Raw genomic sequence first — 19,614 nt, forward strand, 5'->3', positions numbered from 1 at the left:
ATTATTTCTTGAAGAGTCCCCAATTTGATGCCATTCTAAAAATGGTCTATGTGTAAGGTTCATCAAAGCTGTTTGCAACCCTGGGCCGGGACTGCTGCAACCTTTCTTTTAGGTTTTAGGTTCCGGATTATGACCACGTGGAACACCTTGGATTCCAAAAGCCCATAATTAAAATCGAAGTGGGTTCGGATCTATATAAATGAATTTTTTATTTCTTAATATTTTTTAGCTGAAGTTAACGGAGAGATTTTCGATTATTGGACATGGTTTTACACCAAACGGAAAGATCGGACGACTAAAAGTTAATTAAACGACCCCGTCTAAAATTAAAAACTATCTGCTGGGGAACATTTTTGGGTCTTTTTAAAACTAAAAAAGGGCTGAAACCCCCAAATCCCTGTTTTTTTTCGGCCACCCTGTAGTGTACTGTTCGGTACTCTTCAATACATATTGTACAGTTCTGTACTCTTCTGTACATAGTGTACAGTTCTGTACTCATGTGTACATATTGTACTCTTCTGTGCTCTTCTGTACATACTGTACTGTTCTGAACTCTGCTGTACCATCTTGTGCTTAAACAACTTCACAAGCGAACTTGATTCATGAGATTCATACAATATTAAAATAATTACAGCATTTGTCAATTGTATCCAAATGAAAAGCTTTTTTGTAAAACATTTTGTGAGACATTTTTTATTTATACTCCAGGGTAGATAAACTTGTAGTTAAAGGGAGTGTTCGTGAAAAATGAAAGGGGGGTATAGGCTTACGGCGAAATATAATCGCTTATTATGACTAGTAATCTTACTTCTATATGTTGCGTCTATAAGGAGAAAATTGTTAAAAAGGACTTGTATAGAAACGTAGTCTTTTACAAATTGAGAAAGTTGCAACAAAGGACTCGGATCGTAAAAATCAATTTAATATCAATCAAATCATTTAGATATTACAACTTACAGTCATCGATTATTTTTCGACAAATTCGTATACAGTTGATATTTCATAATATTTGTATCTCTTTTATATACAATGTACTTAAAACGCCGATTAGTTTGACCGCCAGGTGTCTATGCTCTTGATGCTCTTAATGATTCCACGTGATGGCAGAGACAGGGAAAAAATCGCTGTTTTCAGTGAATTGTATCTAAAACAAATAAAAAATATTATGAAATATCAACTTTATATGAATGCGTCTAAAAATAATCGATGACTATAGGTTTTAATATCTAAATGATTTGTTTGATATGAAATAGATTTTTTTTCGATCCGAGTTGTTTGTTGCAACTTTCTCAATTTGTATAGACTCTACGTCCGACTCATACGTTATTCGGTACAAGTCGTTTTTTAATAATTTTCTCCAAACAGACGCAACATATGGAAGTAAGATTAGCATCGATCAAAAGCGATTATTTTTCGCCGTAAGCCTTTAACCCCTTTTATTTTTCGCAACACTCCCTTTTTAAGGTGAAGTTTTATCCTGTTTATATCTTCAAAACAATTAGAAATAATAGTGATCATTTTCTAAGACAAAATATGGATAGATACAGAATTTTATTATTTTTGGCAAAAAAAGGTCTGGTTGTAGATTAAAAATGATTTTCTAAAGAATTTTAATTTCATCCATTTTTTTATTACATTAAAATTGTCCTTAAAAAGAAGTATGACTCTAGTATTGACACATTGAGTCTGAGTCTACGGGTATATTTGAATCCTTGATGTAACTTGGGTTCCCAGGACTCCAGGGGTAAAAATGGTTACCCTGGTTAACCTTGGACCAAGAGAGATGGTTCTCCTTCTTCTGCTTCTAGTTCTTTCTTGGAAACCTGAACCAGCACATGCAGGTAGAAAAAACAGGACTTCATTCCTTTTTTATTTTATCTAAATGCTATTTTGATTTTAATCGACATAACTAAGAATGTAGGTACAAGTAGAATAAAGTAGATAAAAATTAATAGAATAAAACGATTAATTTAACAGCGGAAAGATATGGAGGAAGGATAAAGATATGCGGGAGTTATTGTATCATAGTGGCCACACATTATATACCTTCACCGTTTATCCCACTTTCATTTGTCAAAATTGATATTTTCGAATATTTGATAAGTGGATTCTTTTTATTTACAAAATCCTAATCATTTATTCATTTAAAAAAATTGTGCTTAAAAGTTTTTATTTTTGTAAAATTTTGATAATGCGCGAAAAAATTAAACATTTTATTTAGGTGTAATGATTATGAAGTGCTCGTCAAAATATGAACTAGGAAATTATTTTTATAAAATCATGAATCAATCATAAAAAAGTCTATTAAAATTCGTTTTATTGTCTACGCACAGTTTCACAGTGTATTTACAATGTTTCAACTTTTTAAAATTGAATTTACGAAAGCTAATAATTTTTTCAATTCCAGGACCTCATTAAATGAATTAGAGAGGTCGCTGAATTACCTTCCTCCGGTTAAATCCTCAATCATCGATTCAAATCCTCAGGAATCGGTGATTCAAGATTTGAACCAGCGGTAGGTTGATCAGCGACTTAGCTCAAATTCTTTTAGTTCTATCCCCCTAGTCTTATATATGTTTTATTTAGGTGTTAGGTACTTTCCCAAAGGCATTTTCCCAAGGGGGACTTCCCAAGTGGCAACTTACCAAATGTGCAATTTCCCAAGCGGCAACTTCCCAAAGGTTAGGTTAGGTTCTCTGAGGCGCCGCAGGCTGCAATGGGGGCCGAGCGCCACGGCTAGGATGGGATAGGGGCTGAGCACCGCGGCTAGAACAAGCTTGGGGCCGAAAGCTGCGGCTAGGACAGACTTGGGAAGCTGCCGCTTGGGAAAATTTCAAATTTGGAAAGTTGCCACTTGGGAAAATACCCTTGAGAAGTTTCCATCTTGGGGGAAATCTTTTGGGGAAGTACCTAACCTCTTTATTTCACCATGAATACCTAGCTTTACAAAGCAATTTTGTCTATTAATGATTACACTAGACCCACCCACAACACCAAAAAATGAAGAAAAGTTCTTATCTTATTATGAAAATAAATTATTAGTGGGAGGAACGAAGTGCTTTATGACGACATCGTTCCAAACCTCTAGAAATTATGACCAAACAATTAAACAGTGTAACACGTAAGTTTGAATTTGTAGGTTTTAATTTGCTTAATAGCACACTTTTTTATACAAGTTTTTTTTCTTTTTTTCTTGATCAATTTCCAAAATGAAAGGATTGAATTTTAAGATCATATTAACCCATGTACTGCATTCCAGGTCCTACACAAAAATACCCAAGTAGTTAATTCATTTTTGGCATTTATTGGGAACATGAAATATTTGTTAAAGGAATTGAGTTTTAGTAACATTTTGACCAATAACTTAATTCAAGCAAAATTTTAACCTACAGAAATATGACCATCATAATTGGGTCTTTTCAGAGAACATTTCATTGAAAAGTTTTCAAAAAAAAATATCCACCGGAGCCAGAGAATGTATCGGAGAAAAATGCCAAAAATTCTTTTTTTTAAATCATTTCAAATTATTGTTTAGTGATGCTGAAGAGAATGGATACCTGGCTCACATCAAGGATACAGATTTACCATCTCTAGTAGAATGGTTAAAAACTAAACATCAGGTTACATAGCTGAAAACTGTATAATTGTGAATATTGAAATCAATGCTGCTTGATTTCCTCCGTTTATTAATCTCCAGAAAAGTGTATAATATTAAACCAATAGTATAAAGAATTTTGAAAAGCCAATAAGAAGCTGGGAAATTATTTTGCTCGCCATTTAATGAGAAAACTCGGAATCTACTATGGGATATCTAAAAAGAGAGAAAACGAGCGGGTTGAGCATGAATTTGAAGTGTCCACATAGAATATTCAGATTAAGAGATCGGGATCAAAACTATCCAATTCCCAGCTCAGGATAAAGTTTTTTTCTAATCATTATTCATTAATCAATTTTCTTGGACTTTTTCTTAATCTCTTATAAAAGTACAGATATTTAAAATACGCAATTTGCAACATATTTTAGAATGATGCACAGGATTACCCTCCAAGGATAAGACTTCCGAGGCGACTATCCATACTTTTTGTTTCCTTATATTTATTATTCCCAGCAACTGTAGTGTAAACCTGTTTCTTTCTAAGCCTAATCGTTGATAAGCCATAAGAATGTTATAATTAAGGCAGAAGACCTAATTTACCATGGAATTTTCAGATTTGTTATAGAGTTTCATGTCATCTTTATAGTCTCATCTTTTGTAGGTATAACCCTGTACTACTATTAGAATTGCAAGTCATACAATCTTACGTAGAATGATGCATGTTTGTAACTACGTTTGAAGCATTTTCCGTCATTATGATTTTAAGTAAATGGCAAATACTTTAAATTGACGAAATTTACATTAAATCCGACTTTTCTGGCAGAAACTTGACGATTGTGACGGAAAGTATTATACGGATCTGTTTGACTGTAAGCGTAAGTTCAAGTGATCCTCCATGTGCAAATGGTACCGATTTACAACTGTAAACCAGAAACCTAAATCTTGATCAAAAAATACCATAGATTTTCTGACTCGAAACGTGTTTATTTCTGTGAGTTTCTCCATTGCTTACTTTAAACAAGAAATGAGCAAGTCACTTTCGCAGAGAAACCACAAATAGAAATAAACAGTTTAAAGAAACAAAAACATTAATATTTAATTCATACTTGATCTGGTTTCAAGGGTACCGTTGTAAATTGGACATTGCCATCTTTTCATGGAGGATCAATTTAAATAAAGCTTATAGTCCCTTTAAGTTGTAACATTGAGTTAGTTTAGCTTCTTAGAAAGTTAGAAGTTAATCATGAGGGAACGTATCCTTTAAATAAGGAGAATGAACTATGAATTGTACTATCTGTAAACATCTTGTGATCAAGGTACTAATAAAAGGAAAGTTATTTCAGAGGTGTATGCATGCATTTTTTGTACTGCAGTGTCTTTGGGCGAAAAAGTAAATACAAGACGGATGTCACAGCCTGACATGGAACCCATTTTCACAAAAATAATCTATGAAATATTCTGGTCATAGGACCCTATTATGTGAATTTTCAAAATTATCAAAATTAAATGCCTTTAACCTCCTCGGATACTAAACAAACACTGATCGCATCTACTCTTGTTTACAAATTCCGCCCAGAGAGATATAGTTTCAATATGTACGCAGAGTATAAGCGACTTCATCTAACTTTCCTTGCATTAGTACCTTGCTTGTGATGCTCTATTTTTATACCTTCCAATCAAAGCTTACTGTAGGGAACAACAACTCAGAAGATGTTCTGGCTCGGAGTAAAGTGGGATGCTCAAAAAAGTCAGTTCATGTAAGTTTATTTTATTATTTTCTCAGGTCAATCCATTTGAAAAATCCATTTAAAAAATTTTAAACCGCCAAAAACCGGTTCCAATTGAGCGCCGGCTCAAATCTAGAAACATTGAATACAATTTCAAGTGGCACCAACAATGTTTGAGCCGCGTCTCAATTTGAGACACGGCTCTGATTCTTTAAATTCGGCCTCTGGGCTAGAAAATTCTTTTTACAAGTTAATAGCATTTTGTATCGACAATTCAAATGATTGTAAAGTCCTATCGCGGTAATCATGAATTGTATTTTCATCACCTAAAGGATCGTTTTTTAAGGGAGTGAAAATTCAAGTTTTTGGATTTGGTGTACAAAACCCTAGATGGGGTGAAATTAGATCATGATGCGGGGGGGGGTCACATATCCCTTGACTCAAAAACTATAAAGAGGGGGCGAGATGACTGTAAGATCAACTAAAATAGCGACTTTTGCACAATCCATATTGGATATCAATTGAAATAGTTGTCTAAGAGAATCTCGATATGGGGGAAATATTAAAAATATTGAAGAACTGTGATACATTTTTGATATATCCGCCAACGCTATAGGAATTACGGTTAAAATCAATTCCAGATCTGAGAAGACTGGAGAGGAATCAAGTTTATCGTATTTTGAGAGTCGTCATCCTGTAGAGGGAACTTGTCTTATTCTTTCTACAGTCGATTGGAAGGTAGGATACAGGATACATGATACAGAAATCATACAGGGTTACCCACAAAGGATGGGACTTCAGAGAAGACTTAACGGAATTTAAGCATTCATGATTCCCTGCAGACTACATCGTAAACTTGTTTATTTCATTGCAAAATTATTAAACACGCCATAAATGGATTATCTTTAAGACAGGAAACTTAATTTTACCTTAAAATTGTCATATCTTCAGAGTTTCCGGTCGTCTTTACATTCTCATCTATTGTGGATAACCCTGTAGATAAAAGATACAGGAGACAGAATGCAGTAAACACCTACTCCATAACAAGTTTCTTAAAACATATCCATCCAGGTACAATCCGTCCTCTATCAAACTCAACCAGGACTGAATCCCAGGCTCTAAATGCCACACAGGGACACAAGCGTAGCTATCAAAATCCAGTTACTAATCCGCTTTAAATGTCACAAAGGGACACAAGGGTTGCAGGTTTACTCTCTCGCAGTAAACAGTACGGAGTTATTCTATCAACTGATGTGTATTTCTTAAATTAGAATTGGGTCATTAACAGCGCAATTATTTATATAAAATGCATTTAAACAATCACAATATGGGTATGAAAGAGTTATATATATCTACGTACATGGAATAGGTTAATCACAATACAGGATTTGCATAATTATTACAGGTTATTTACTATAAGAACTAGGTACGACGTTAATTACAATAGGCCTCAATTTTTGCTTCAAGAATACAGGGTTTGTAGGAAACATGATGTAAGATGGAAAATATAGTAGAACGGAATATATTAATGGTATGATGAAATTTGGATATTTTATAAAATCTTCAATATGTATTTTTTAGGTTACCAACATACCGTGTGAAAATACAAAGGAGGAAAATTTAGTCGAATACCAGCTTTGTCAAGGTAAAACAGTTTAAACTATGAGAGTATTGTTTAAATTGGAGGTGGGGGGGGGGGGGTTACCTTTTTCCTTTGCATGAAATAAAAATTAGGATTAAATAAAAGAAAATGTACTTCTCTAATTTCCAGTTTTATGCCTTTTTTCTTCCATTGTAGGCCTGGCCACTACCTTCCCCCCCCCCTCTTGAATACTGCCTCAAACAAGTTTGAACCATATTCAACCAGTTTGAAACAGTGTGAACCAGATTAAAACCATTAGTGGTTCACAAGTCGTTTTTATATAAATTATCAACATTTATCAACATTGAAGAAGATTAAATAAGTAAAACGGGGGGAAACCTGCTCTTGAAAAAATAGCTGTCTGGTGTATTACTTGTAGTTATTCAACATTGGAGGTTTTTACTAAACAAATTTCAAGGCTATAAGAAATGAAATATTAAAAAGCTTGTCCTATATACAACTTTGCATCTGCATGAATTCAAATATATTTACAGAAAACTCATGCTCCTTCATTCTCCTATTCTAAAAGAGAAATTCTATTTTCAGGAATAGTCACTGGTTCTGTTGTCACAAATACAGTATGCCCCAAAAATTATGAAATAGGAACAAATTCATTGGAAGAACCCCCCCCCCTTCCTTTCTCTTAGATACTGTAGACGTAGACGTAGACGTAGATGTAGACGTAGACGTAGACGTAGACGTAGACGTAGACGTAGACGTAGACGTAGACGTAGACGTAGACGTAGACGTAGACGTAGACGTACACCCTGTCCATTAACAGGAGTCGCCAAAAATAAACATTTTCATTTACATGTTTGAAAACCTAGTTGGACATAATTAGTATTCAGGTTTTTCGTAAATAATTTGTAACATCAAGATTTGCATGTGTTTACATTTTAATAGATAGAGATTGTTTTCTCCCCCCCCCCCCACGCCCAAGGGGCTCCATTCGCAATATTCGCAATAATAGCGTAAAACTGGATCTGTAGCTGGCTTACTTATCTGTATAAATAAAAAAAAGATTCTTTTTGCATGCAACAATCAAGTCAATTGGTAGAACACAAAATATTTTCCAGTGTCTCTGTTGTTATGGATATCAAAAGAATAAAAAAAGGTTAAGCATCAGCGCACTAAAACTTACTGCTTGTATAGCAATGGTGCTTTTTCTCAAAGGCTATATTTTGATAATTAATATTTAAACATATCTTTAACAAAGTTTGATGAAACTTTCCTGAAATTGAATGTAAAGTTTTTGCGTATGACCCCCCCCCCCCTCCACATGATATGAATCATATCAAGGGTTGTATATTTTCTACCAATATCATTCCCCCCCATTTTTAAATATCATTCTAATACATGATATGAATCAACTGCGTAAACGCGTGGTTCGACCACTTCTCTTCAGCTTGAAGAGTCTGCTTGATTCAGCTTACATCTCGCTTTTTATTAAATCTGGTCCTGCGGATGACATTTTATAAGGTTTTTCCAATTTTTTTTCAAAAATAATTTCCGGTCACCTAAAATATTTTTAAAAAAAGGTAAAAAAGTTTACAGATTTAAAAAAAAATTATAAAAATCAATCCATTTAATTCCAATGATTGACAGCTGGGAAAACCTGTTATCTTATTCCTGGAGAAGATAAGCAGAATTATGATGATGCTAAGAAAAATTGTAAAAAGTAGTAAGTATCAATTATAAAGATGCTAAGAATAAGTGTAAAAAGTAAATATAAATTATGAAGATGCCAAGAATAAGTTGAAAAAGTAAGTATCAATTAAGAAGATGGTTAGAATAAGTGTAAAAAGTAAGTGTATCAATTATTAAGATGCTCAGAATAAGTTTAAAAAGTAAATATCAATCATGATGATGATAATAATAAGTGTAAAAAGTAAGTATCAATTAAGATGATGATAAGAATAAGTTTAAAAAGTAAGTGTATCAATTATGAAGATGCTCAGAATAAGTTTAAATAGTAAGTTTCAATTATGAAGATGCTTAGAATAAGTGTAAAAAGTAACTATCAATTATGATGATGCTAAGAATAAGTGTAAAAAGCAAGTATCAATTTAGATGATGCTAAGATTAAGTGTATTAAGTAATTTTCCATTAAAATACTAAATGATGAACTTGTACATATTTGTCAGATTAAATTTTTATTTAGCCATTGTGATTATTGTAAACATAAACCTTTTTAAAACTAGAAACCATTACATAAGCATAACTCCCCCCCCCCNCTGGGCCTGGACTATCGAATAGGGCAAAAAGCTCAATTTTGCACGTTGATTGCAGAAATTCAAATACTGCCAATTTTGAAAGACCACACCCAAATCCTTGAAGCATCATAGGTAAAGTCAAATGTTTACAATGTATATAATAAGGAAATTTGACAAAACTCTTTAAACCTACATTATTCTATCAACCAGAGGCTGTTTACCTGGAAGACCTGCTTTGGATATGGGTACGAGCTTGATTTTCAAGGTCCTGCCTGACGCCCATGGACACAGCAAGAACAGCTGTGCTCTTGCCAAACCAAAACCCATTCTCTGCTTTAAGAAATTCTAGGGCCTTGCTTACTTATGCAGAAAAGACTACTCTTCCAAGAGTTCAGGCGGGCTTCACAAGCTCTGTTTGTGTTACCACCAGGAATGAGAACCTAATCCCCTCTCCGCTGTGGACGCGACTCTATCTGAACAAACATAGAACACTGCTCCATTGAACAATGCTTCCGCTATACCTTTGGGTTGACTGACTCGTGTTCAATGGCTGTACACACAAAACCCATCTCCACATCGATCCTCTAGGGCCTCCCTGGAGTATTTGCTACTACCACGAGCGGGGGAAGGCAGGCGGCCATGAGCCATCACTATTTCCCCTTCCGTGCCACATATTAGCTTTTTTTCTCTTCCGGCAGCCATGAGCCACCACTATTTCCCCTTCCGTACCTCCACATTTGACTGTTCCGGGCATGTATAAGGTATGCCGGAGTGTTTAGCTCCCAAGGTATAAAGGGTTGAACTGTTTCACATGTATTTATTCTATTTATTCCTACACAATTATAATGGTACAATTTAAAATCAACAAGGAATGAGATATATAACATATAAAATATAGAATAAAATATATATTGTTTTAATCTTTAATGAAATACTATCTTAACTTTCTGTAGTTAATAAGCTGATGCAGGTTAGATGAAAATCTATGCTAGAAAGTCAATGGAAAAAATATATGGGGAAAACCCTGTGGAAAAATTCTTGTATTATATCCTCAATTATATGATGTGGATGGGAAACGGAAATGTAAGAGACTTTAATTCCAATTTTTCTCCTTGAATTGTTTAGGTGATTATTATGGTGTTTACTCGCTTTGCACACCTCTCTATCTGTAGCTTTTAATTTTTCTTTAATGGCATTCTATTATTCTTGACATAAATTAATGTTAGATTTTTTTTTAACTTTTCTAGTTTTATTCATATTATTTGCTCATTATTCTTATTAGACATGCTGCTAAAAAGTTGGTATGTTTTTGCTTTAAATACAGTGTATCTATGAAATTGTAGACAAAAATACAAAGTAAATTAAAAATTCACGGCGATAAACAGACAAAAGGAAGAAGACAACAATCATTCTACAATTTATTGGTTATTACTGTTTTCTTCTAGTGAAAACGGAGTTCTGCCAGTGGTATCAAAGGATAGTTTGCCTGTTCTTGAGGACTGGCTGAAAAAACAGGACAAATATAAGGTAAGTCTTTATAATCCATAGAATAAAACAAGACATTCCTATATATGTTCCCTAAAGCCGGCCAAACCGCTAGACTGAATGGGCTGAAATTTTTTTAGGGAACCCATGGGTACCCTGGGGCTAGGCAGAGGCTAAAAAATTCTAAAAATTTTATTGTTCAAAAATCGAAATATTTTTTTAAGTATAATCTACCTCTAAAAAAAGCTGTTTATTATTTAATTCAGGAACATTTTTGGTGGCTAGGGATAAAATACAATGACACAGAACAAGCGTTTTTGTGAGTAAATTTTACTATTTTTTTTCTTTGAAACGAAAAAAAAATTATTTAAAATTTTTTTGTTTGGTCAAAATTTATCAATTAAGGTCACATTAAAGTACACTTACAGTCCCTTCAACCCTATCCCTGCATGGTTCCTCAAAACTAGGCCAGGGGAGGGGGGAGGGTCAAATCCGTAGTTTTAAAGATAAATATGACAAATAATACAATTTTTTCACTTTTTTGCACAATATTCCATACACATATGGCATACATACATAAGTTTACATTTCTGGAAAGCATCTAACCTGACTATTTCAAAAATGATGAAACATTCTTAAATAAAGAAACTTTTTTTGAAAAATGTTGCGAAAATTATGCAAAAAGTTTGCAAAAGCAGTTTGCTTATACGTTCTTCATATGTTATTATATCCTAGAATGTATGTCATGGAAACAGGCCTATTTCAGGCAGTAGGCCTGGACCCTCAGTCAGTCATCAACAATTTTAATTTTTTTCATAGATTTAGAAAAAAAATATTTAGAAAAAGTCAAAGTCAGCAGGATTAGGGTTTACCAATTATACTATTATTATAATATTATTATATTATAAAGATTTATTACCACACAAAGATATACATACATATATAAATGGTGTATGGTTTAAATTTGTTTAGATATTTTGAAAATATAGTTGTACAAAAGAAAAACAAATTTGCAAATTTATGCACAAATAGGTGACATTGATCAGTACTCATTACATAACATATTTATCATTTCAGTTATTACGTAATCATCGAATCTTTCAACAAATAAGTTATTTGTTCTTGTATTTAAAAGTTCTTGTAAAACCGGAACTTTCCATGCTTAGAGCAGCATTATGCTGTATACAATTTTAAAACACATTGGGAACTCAAGTCCCAAATACTAGATCCATAAAAACTATAAAAATAAATAGTACACAGTTTCTAAATAACATCAGGACTGTTAAAGTAAAATTCTTGGTTAAGGGAATGAATTTTTGAAATGAAAATAGCTTGTTTTTTATTGAAAATATGGTCATTGAATCAAATTTTTTTGGGGAGTTTTTAATGATTTTTAAAACAATGTTTGGTTTGGTTTTACAGTGGTATATGGTTGTTTTTATTACATTGTCAATCCAATGGCATCCAATAGTTGAATAGCGTAATAACTTGATAACTTTGTCAATGTATTTACTATATACAAAATAACACAGGGGAAAAAACTGCTCCTTGTCTGATTCCATTGAAGGTATTTGAGAAAGCATTACCCATCTAACATTACATGTTTGGCTTAAGTAAATAAACACCTTAATGCTAGAGGTGAAACACCCCTCTCCAATAACTCTGTGAAGAGCACTTCCCATGACACAAGATCAAATGCCTTACTCAGATCCATTGCACAAGCATAAACTGCTCTACCAGCTCTGTTGTAATAATCCACTACAGAGTTGACCCCCAGCTGCACATTGTTGTACTGGCTAGCTTCTAAAAACCAAACTGAAGCTCATCTGCGTTCAGCTTATCAGAGTTCACAATTAATATCAACTACTCAAACCATGTTTTATCATAGAATGTTTTATTATAATTTATTTATTATAATTTCAACTGTGAAGGATTGAGGATACAACCCGGGTAACCGATCTAGAGATTGATATGACAAATCCATCGGATACCTGTTTAATTATTCGGATTCGCTATTCAAGTTCAAGCTTGGTAAGTCATGAATAATACAGTTTTTACTTCAGACACACATGCCTTTTCAGGCTTAAACTCATTTGTCATTAACTCTAGATTTGGAAAGTAGTTGAAGTTTTTAATCAGAAAACAAGGGAACGGAGGCATACTCTCAATTCTATGGGGGGGGGGGNGGGGGGGGAGGGTATTTTCAGAAAATTACTAACACTATGCCCTTGGTGGCAAAGAACAAATTGTGTATGCTTGTGCGTCGCAGAAGGGCTTAAACCTCTGAACTTGCTTGTTTTGTCTAGAATGTATGGAAAATTGGTTGTGATAAAAAGGAATTTTACTCTGATAAGCAGCAAGTGCTGTGTGAAGGTATATTATTTACATTTCTTGATTGAATTGATAATTAAATATGTCTTGCAAAATTTGCATGACCTATTAGTTTTAGTTAACAAGAGTTTATTCATAATTGTAGAATTCAAGTTTAAAATAAAAACAATTAAGTCAAGATATTTAAGATTTGATATTATGTTGTGAACACTAGATTTAATTGTAACCCTATGAGTTGCATGCTTCATACCTTTTAAACCTTTTTTAAATCTTAGTAAAAAGGGGAAAGATATTGTCGTTTTTCCGTCAGATAACACGTTGAATTCTGACAATTTTTTCATTTTTTCTATAGCATATATCCATGATAATATTTTTGAGAGAAATAGATGAGCATGGGTATATCATTGATCAGACAAAGGCCAGGTTAAAGGGTTCACCAGACAATCACTCAATACTGCAGTCCCCTTTAGTTATTGAAGTAAGGCCTATGTTAAACTATCCGGGTAACTTTCTGGAAATCCACATTGCATTTTAGATACATTTTTTTAAAATATTTGAAAATTTGCATAAAAATAATTTCAAATTTATGTATGTATTTTGCTTTTTGAAGAAAATCAAATTTAAAAAAATTTATCAAATTAAATCAAAAGTATAAAATTGCCGTCGTCAAACATTGAGTTCAGAAAGGATAAATTCCATGAGAATTAAGAAAATCATATAAATATAAAAAATAGTTTTTTAGCCTTAAATAAAACAATTTCAAAATATTAATAATCAGACAAATCGACCTCCCCTTTCGATCATCTGTTTTTTTTCTAAATTGTTAAATGCTGAATGAGTTTTGATTTTAAGATATTTTTCTGTTATATATGTAACTTACAATTTTTTTCTGGTGCAAAAAGGATGTGAAATTTTTTATTAAAAAGAATCACCCTTAGCTGAAGTTGATTTTAGACTGTTTGTATTTGAATAAATAAAATGTTTAGCGGTCCCAATTATAAATGCTACCACAGTGAAAAAGATGTCCTCTCTCCATTGTGCTGAAAAAGTGTCTGATATTGATAACTTCTGCTACCATCATGTGGATGCTGTGTGTGGTTCTGGATGTGATTTTAAATCAGCTGAGCAGATTTGTGATTACGTAGAAGGAAATACCATCGAACTAAGACCTAGCGGAAATGGCGCCACTATCGATTCTATTTTAAAAGTCAAATCTGAAACTCCATTTTGGATTGATCTGAAGGCGGATGTAAAGCAAAGGCGGTTTATTTGGAACTCTGATGGCGCCTACTTGAAACCAGAGCTAAATGATCCTCTTTGGAAACAAGATCCGGTAAATATTCTGCAGTTTGGATTTATCTTCTTTTCTTTTTTTCCTTTTTTCATGTATTCTTGTATCAAGCTTTGTATCTATCTTTGTATAAAGTTTTGGATCTACATTTGTATAAAGCTTTGTATCTATCTTAGTATCAAGTTTTGTATCTATCTTAGTATCAAGTTTTGGATCTATCTTTGTATTAAGCTTTGTATCTATCTTTGTATCAAGTTTTGGATCTACATTTGTATCAAGCTTTGTATATATCTTTGTATCAAGTTTTGTATCTATCTTAGTATCAAGTTTTGGATCTACCTTTGTATCAAGCTTTGTATCTATCTTTGTATCAAGCTTTGTGTCTATCTTTGTATCAAGCTTTGTATCTATCTTAGTATCAAGTTTTGGATCTATCTTTGTATTTAGCTTTGTATTGATCTTTCTATCGAGCTTTGTATCTAGTTTTGTACAAAGCTTTGTATCTAGCTATCTTTGTATCAAGCTTTATATCTAGCTATCTTTGTATCAAGATTTGCATATGTCTCCTTGTTTCAAGATTTGTATCTATCTTTGTATCAAGCTTTGCATGTATCCTTGTATTTAGCTTTGTATTGATCTTTCTATCGAGCTTTGTATCTAGTTTTGTACAAAGCTTTGTATCTATCCTTGAATCATCTTTGCTTTAAGCTTTGTATCTACTATTGCATCAAGCTTTGTATCTATCTTTGAATCAAGTTTTTGATCTATTTTTATTTCAAGCTTTGTGGCTATTTTTGTATCAAGGTGTGTATCTATCTTTGTATCAAGTTTTGTATCTAGATTTGTTACTATCCTTGTATCTATCTTTGCTTTAAGCTTTGTATCTACTATTGTATCATGCTTTGTATCTATCTTTGAATCAAGCTTTGTATCTATTTTTGTATCAAGCTTTGTATTTATCTTTGTATCAAGCTTTGTATCAATTTTTGTATCAAGCTTTGTACAAATCTTTGTATCAAGCTTTGTATCTATCTTTGTATCAAGCTTTATTACTATTTTTGTATTAAGCTTTGTACAAATATTTGTATTAAGCTTTGTATCTATCTTTGTATCAAGCTTTATGACTATTTTTGTATTAAGCTTTGTACAAATCTTTGTATCAAGCTTTGTATTTATCTTTGAATCAAGCTTTGTATCTATTTTTGTATCAAGCTTTGTATTCATCTTTGTATCAAGCTTTATGGCTATTTTTGTATTAAGCTTTGTACAAATCTTTGTATCAAGCTTTGTATCTATCTTTGTATCAAGCTTTATTACTATTTTTGTATCAAGCTTTGTACAAATCTTTGTATTAAGCTTTGTATCTATCTTTGTATCAAGCTTTATGACTATTTTTGTATTAAGCTTTGTATTTATCTTTGTATCAAGCTTTATTACTATTTAAGCTTTGTACAAATCTTTGTATTAAGCTTTGTACAAATCTTTGTATTAAGCTTTGTATCTATCTTTGTATCAAGCTTTATGACTATTTTTGTATTAAGCTTTGTATCAAGCTTTGTATCTATCAATGGCCTATTTATGCAAAAGAGGTTACATGACATTGCGGTAGGTTTTTTTATATAAATTGTCCCAACATAAATGTATCTTCCTTTATCATTTTATTCTACTCTCGCAACTAATTTTGTTTCTATAATTTTTTTATTTTCTGTTTTTTCAATTACATTATTTATATTTTTAATCAAAAAATTTTAAATCTCAAACCTATTAATAGCGCGAAGAATAAAAATCCGTAATTTTGTTGTTGCAGGTTAAAGAAAACTCCTGTGTAGTCATGTTTAAAGGAGAATTAAAGGTTGTTCTGTGTACTGCAACGCAGGTGGATGGGACTTCAGTATCAGCTGTTTGCCAGAAACGTAAATATGTTCTGCTATAATTTTGAAACTTTTCCCAAATCTTTATAAACAGGGGCGTATTCAGGAATTTGTCCAGGGGAGGCTTAATTTTTTTCTCTCCAGGGGATACTCAGCACCTGTTGGGTCCTTAAAACCATTTTTAAAAAACATAAAAATTCCTTGGTCCAGGGGGACTAAGCCCCCTAGCCCCCCCCCCCCCCCCCTCCTGAATAAGCCTCTATTTATATGGGAAGAATCTTATCAAATCTATTTAGTATCTACAATTTGGATCCTTTAGGTGTCACGTGTAAAATTACTGGTTCAGTCGATGGAACAGTAATAGGTATATGGAAACAATAAATTTTAATATATTTATGTATATATACAGTGATATACAGTGATAACCAGAAAACTTTGGAATAGGAAGACGGCTTTAAGAATCAAGTTATAACTATAAAAAGTCAAATGAGCACGAACCACAGCAATGGGGCAGTGTAAATAGACCCATTTCACTTAATTAGTGTCAAGCCAAACTATTTGCTCTGTAACAACATCAAATGCACTTAAGCATTGCTATAATCTCGTCTTCATATTCCATTGTTTTCTGGTTATCACTCTTTATATATTTATATGTCCATATTTTTACCTTTTTTGCTACATTAAAAAATGGGTTTCCAATTTGGAACACTTTCTTTTCGTGATGTTCCTAACATTTTTTTGATTTTATCTTTTAATTACGCATTTTTTCATCTTATATGTTTAAAAGTACGTACAAAAAGGCTAAAACTTTCGTCCTGTCATTTGTGCCTTGCTTTTCTAATGACATAATTGACCTGAAAATGAATATTAACAATCCCGATAATGTCTCAAAACTTTTTGAGCAATTACGTAAATTCTTTCTTCCTAGAAACTAAAGAACTGGATTGTAGTAAAGCATGGACAGATTGTCAGAGGGAATGTGAATCTAAGATTGGTTGCACACACTGGACATTCGAGGATCGGGAGAACGATCAAAATAAAAAATCTTGTATTCTTTACAAGGAATTTACTTCCTATATTCTTGGTAATGATTACAAGCTTACAAGTGGGGCAGTATTTTGTATAAAACAAGGTAAGTTTCTGCAGTGTTGCGCTTTCGTTTAATTTTTGATTTTGTTTAGAGTGTTAGGCTTTTAGAGAAAAATTCTATTTTAATTTTACGCGGTGTTCAAGGGGTTGGTCAACAGATTGTTTTGTAAAGTAAAATTTCTAGAAAATCCTGAATCAGACAGTTTTGTACAAAGTGCGCTACGTTCTTCAGTATAAGTCGTTTTTAACAACTTTCTCCTTATAGACGCAACAGATAGGAGTAAAATTAGTAGTTATCAAAGGCGATTATTTTTCGCCGTAAGCCTATACCCCCCTTTCATTTTCGCGAACACTCCCTGTAATGCGAGAAAGTTTTTAAGGATCTCTTTGTGAATCGGATATGCCACTCTATCAATGGAGGGTCACTTGAAATTACGATTACTCACCCTTTAAATTGTATTTTAAACAAACCTTCTACTCGATAAATATACTATATTGAATTAATGTTAGCTGGCTGTACTCCTGCTGATCCTTATATCATCAAGAGTCTGGAAGAAGAAGGGTTGTCTAATCAAGCGAAAAATTTTCTCTTTGTATCAAGCTGTCAGGCTCCAGAGTATTGGCTTGCACCACAGACTTCAACCGTAGATCCGTATTTTGTTCTGGGTAAAATTTTGTAAAGAAACAAATTACTCTCCTCAAATGTTAAATGTTCAATCATAGTGGAACCTTTGATATTTCAATGAGATACACTACTTAGTGTTATGATAAACCACCACGTTTTTGCCTCAGAGATTTAAAATGGATTTCAAATTGATGTTTTGTGACTGAGGGCGTAATTTCCTCTCAGAGTTATTTGATAAGACTAAGATTGTAATTTTAGTACAGTGGTAGGCGATTATATCAATACAATGAAGACGATTTTTTATTTAGGTTTTGATTGTTCACGAGCTTTTTTTCGAATTAAAAGTTAATACAAGTAATAAAAAGAAAGCTTTTTTTATTGACAGCTCAATTTGTTTTAATTTTTATGTGTATCCATGCCGTTCAACAGCTTGATATAAATAAAAATTGAAATTGAAGTCGTTTTCATTGTATTGATATAATCACCTACCAATGTACTGAAATTACAATTATCTTAATGTAATCAGTCTCTTTTTTGTTTGTAAGAACTTTAATTTAGATTATTCGTGTCAAAGAAACGTTGGAAACATTATTATGAAGATAATTAAGGAAGCTCCAGGACCCTTCAAAGTTAATTTTGAGCTGTCTACTGATCTGAGAACTTGGACGGATATGGGGAATATAGATCTTACAGACACAGAGACAGAGGTAAGCATCATCAAAAGTGTGTGTGAAATAGATCTTACTGACACAGAGATATGAAAAGGGAATTTGATCCTTAATCTGATCCTTACCTTGATCCTTAATTTAATCATTAACTTTATCCCTAATTTGATCCTTAATCTGATCCTTACCTTGATCCTTTATTTAATCATTAACTTTATCCCTAATTTGATCATTAATCTGATCCTTACCTTGATCCTTAATTCAATCATTAACTTTATCTCTAATTTGATCTTTTATCTGATTCTTACCTTGATCCTTTATTTAATCATTAACTTTATCCCTAATTTGATCCTTAATCTGATCCTTACCTTGATCCTTAATTTAATCATTAACTTTATCCCTAATTTGATCCTTAATCTGATTCTGACTTAATTCTCAATCTGATCCTTAACTTAATCCTTAACTTGATTCTTAATATCTAGTTAATCATGAAAATGTTTTAGAACTGCAAGATGGGTTTGATAAAAGGCATTTTGTCTGGTGCAAAATTTCGATATTTGAAGTTGACCGCAAAAAGACCTCAAGATTCTTCGCGACTAGGACTTGAGAGTTTCAGAATGCTCTCGTTGAATTTAGGTAATATATATATATATAGGTCTCAATAGTTGGTACTTTTTTTATAAAAGATTTATTATTACTCGCCACAAATTCTACTTTTGAACTTTTCAATTACTTTTCTTTGTTTAATCTTTAAGTGAAAACTCTTGATATTTCACACTTTGACTATTTGATCTAACATAATTCTTAATTGGAAATAGCAACAGTCTGTTTTACAAGGAAAACTTTTTCATCTTCTAGACATGAACTCAAATTTTCAAATCCATATATGTTTTTAAACTGATGGTGTAAACCTTTGATAATTTAAGCTTAAAGTTTAGATCTTGTAAAATTCGTAATTAAACAAATGAAAGGTTACGACATCACAAGATGAAAATATATAAGTATTAGAAAAGTAAAGATTGCGGCGAGCAATCATTGTATTTATTAATAGTAATGGTCTTATTTATATATGCAGTATAT

At 32.5% G+C, this 19,614-nt stretch overlaps 1 protein-coding gene across 5 annotated transcripts in view; it reads left to right on the forward strand.

Moving 5' to 3' along the window:
- The window catches only part of LOC111712395 (uncharacterized), a 32,226-nt gene that overhangs the window by 1,788 nt on the left and 10,824 nt on the right, over positions 1-19,614 (forward strand). For 4 of the 5 annotated variants that reach the window (XM_023486996.1, XM_023487009.1, XM_023487017.1 and 1 more), the window contains exons 1-20: positions 1,224-1,841; positions 2,222-2,260; positions 3,043-3,121; positions 3,536-3,620; positions 5,288-5,352; positions 5,964-6,060; positions 6,904-6,967; positions 7,511-7,567; positions 8,570-8,645; positions 10,623-10,704; positions 10,929-10,981; positions 12,594-12,693; positions 12,969-13,035; positions 13,980-14,326; positions 16,092-16,197; positions 16,475-16,519; positions 17,084-17,287; positions 17,755-17,910; positions 18,428-18,576; positions 19,038-19,170. In XM_023486996.1, the coding sequence (XP_023342764.1) occupies positions 1,751-1,841; positions 2,222-2,260; positions 3,043-3,121; positions 3,536-3,620; positions 5,288-5,352; positions 5,964-6,060; positions 6,904-6,967; positions 7,511-7,567; positions 8,570-8,645; positions 10,623-10,704; positions 10,929-10,981; positions 12,594-12,693; positions 12,969-13,035; positions 13,980-14,326; positions 16,092-16,197; positions 16,475-16,519; positions 17,084-17,287; positions 17,755-17,910; positions 18,428-18,576; positions 19,038-19,170 (2,095 nt within the window). In that variant the 5' untranslated portion in view covers positions 1,224-1,750. Of the gene's footprint in view, positions 1-1,223; positions 1,842-2,221; positions 2,261-3,042; positions 3,122-3,535; positions 3,621-5,287; positions 5,353-5,963; positions 6,061-6,903; positions 6,968-7,510; positions 7,568-8,569; positions 8,646-10,622; positions 10,705-10,928; positions 10,982-12,593; positions 12,694-12,968; positions 13,036-13,979; positions 14,327-16,091; positions 16,198-16,474; positions 16,520-17,083; positions 17,288-17,754; positions 17,911-18,427; positions 18,577-19,037; positions 19,171-19,614 lie in introns of those variants that run through there. The other variant, XM_023486989.1, reaches the window with a different exon arrangement.

This window comes from Eurytemora carolleeae, unplaced genomic scaffold (genome assembly GCF_000591075.1).
Source record: "Eurytemora carolleeae unplaced genomic scaffold, Eaff_2.0 scaffold49, whole genome shotgun sequence".
Lineage (NCBI taxonomy): Eukaryota > Metazoa > Arthropoda > Copepoda > Calanoida > Temoridae > Eurytemora > Eurytemora carolleeae.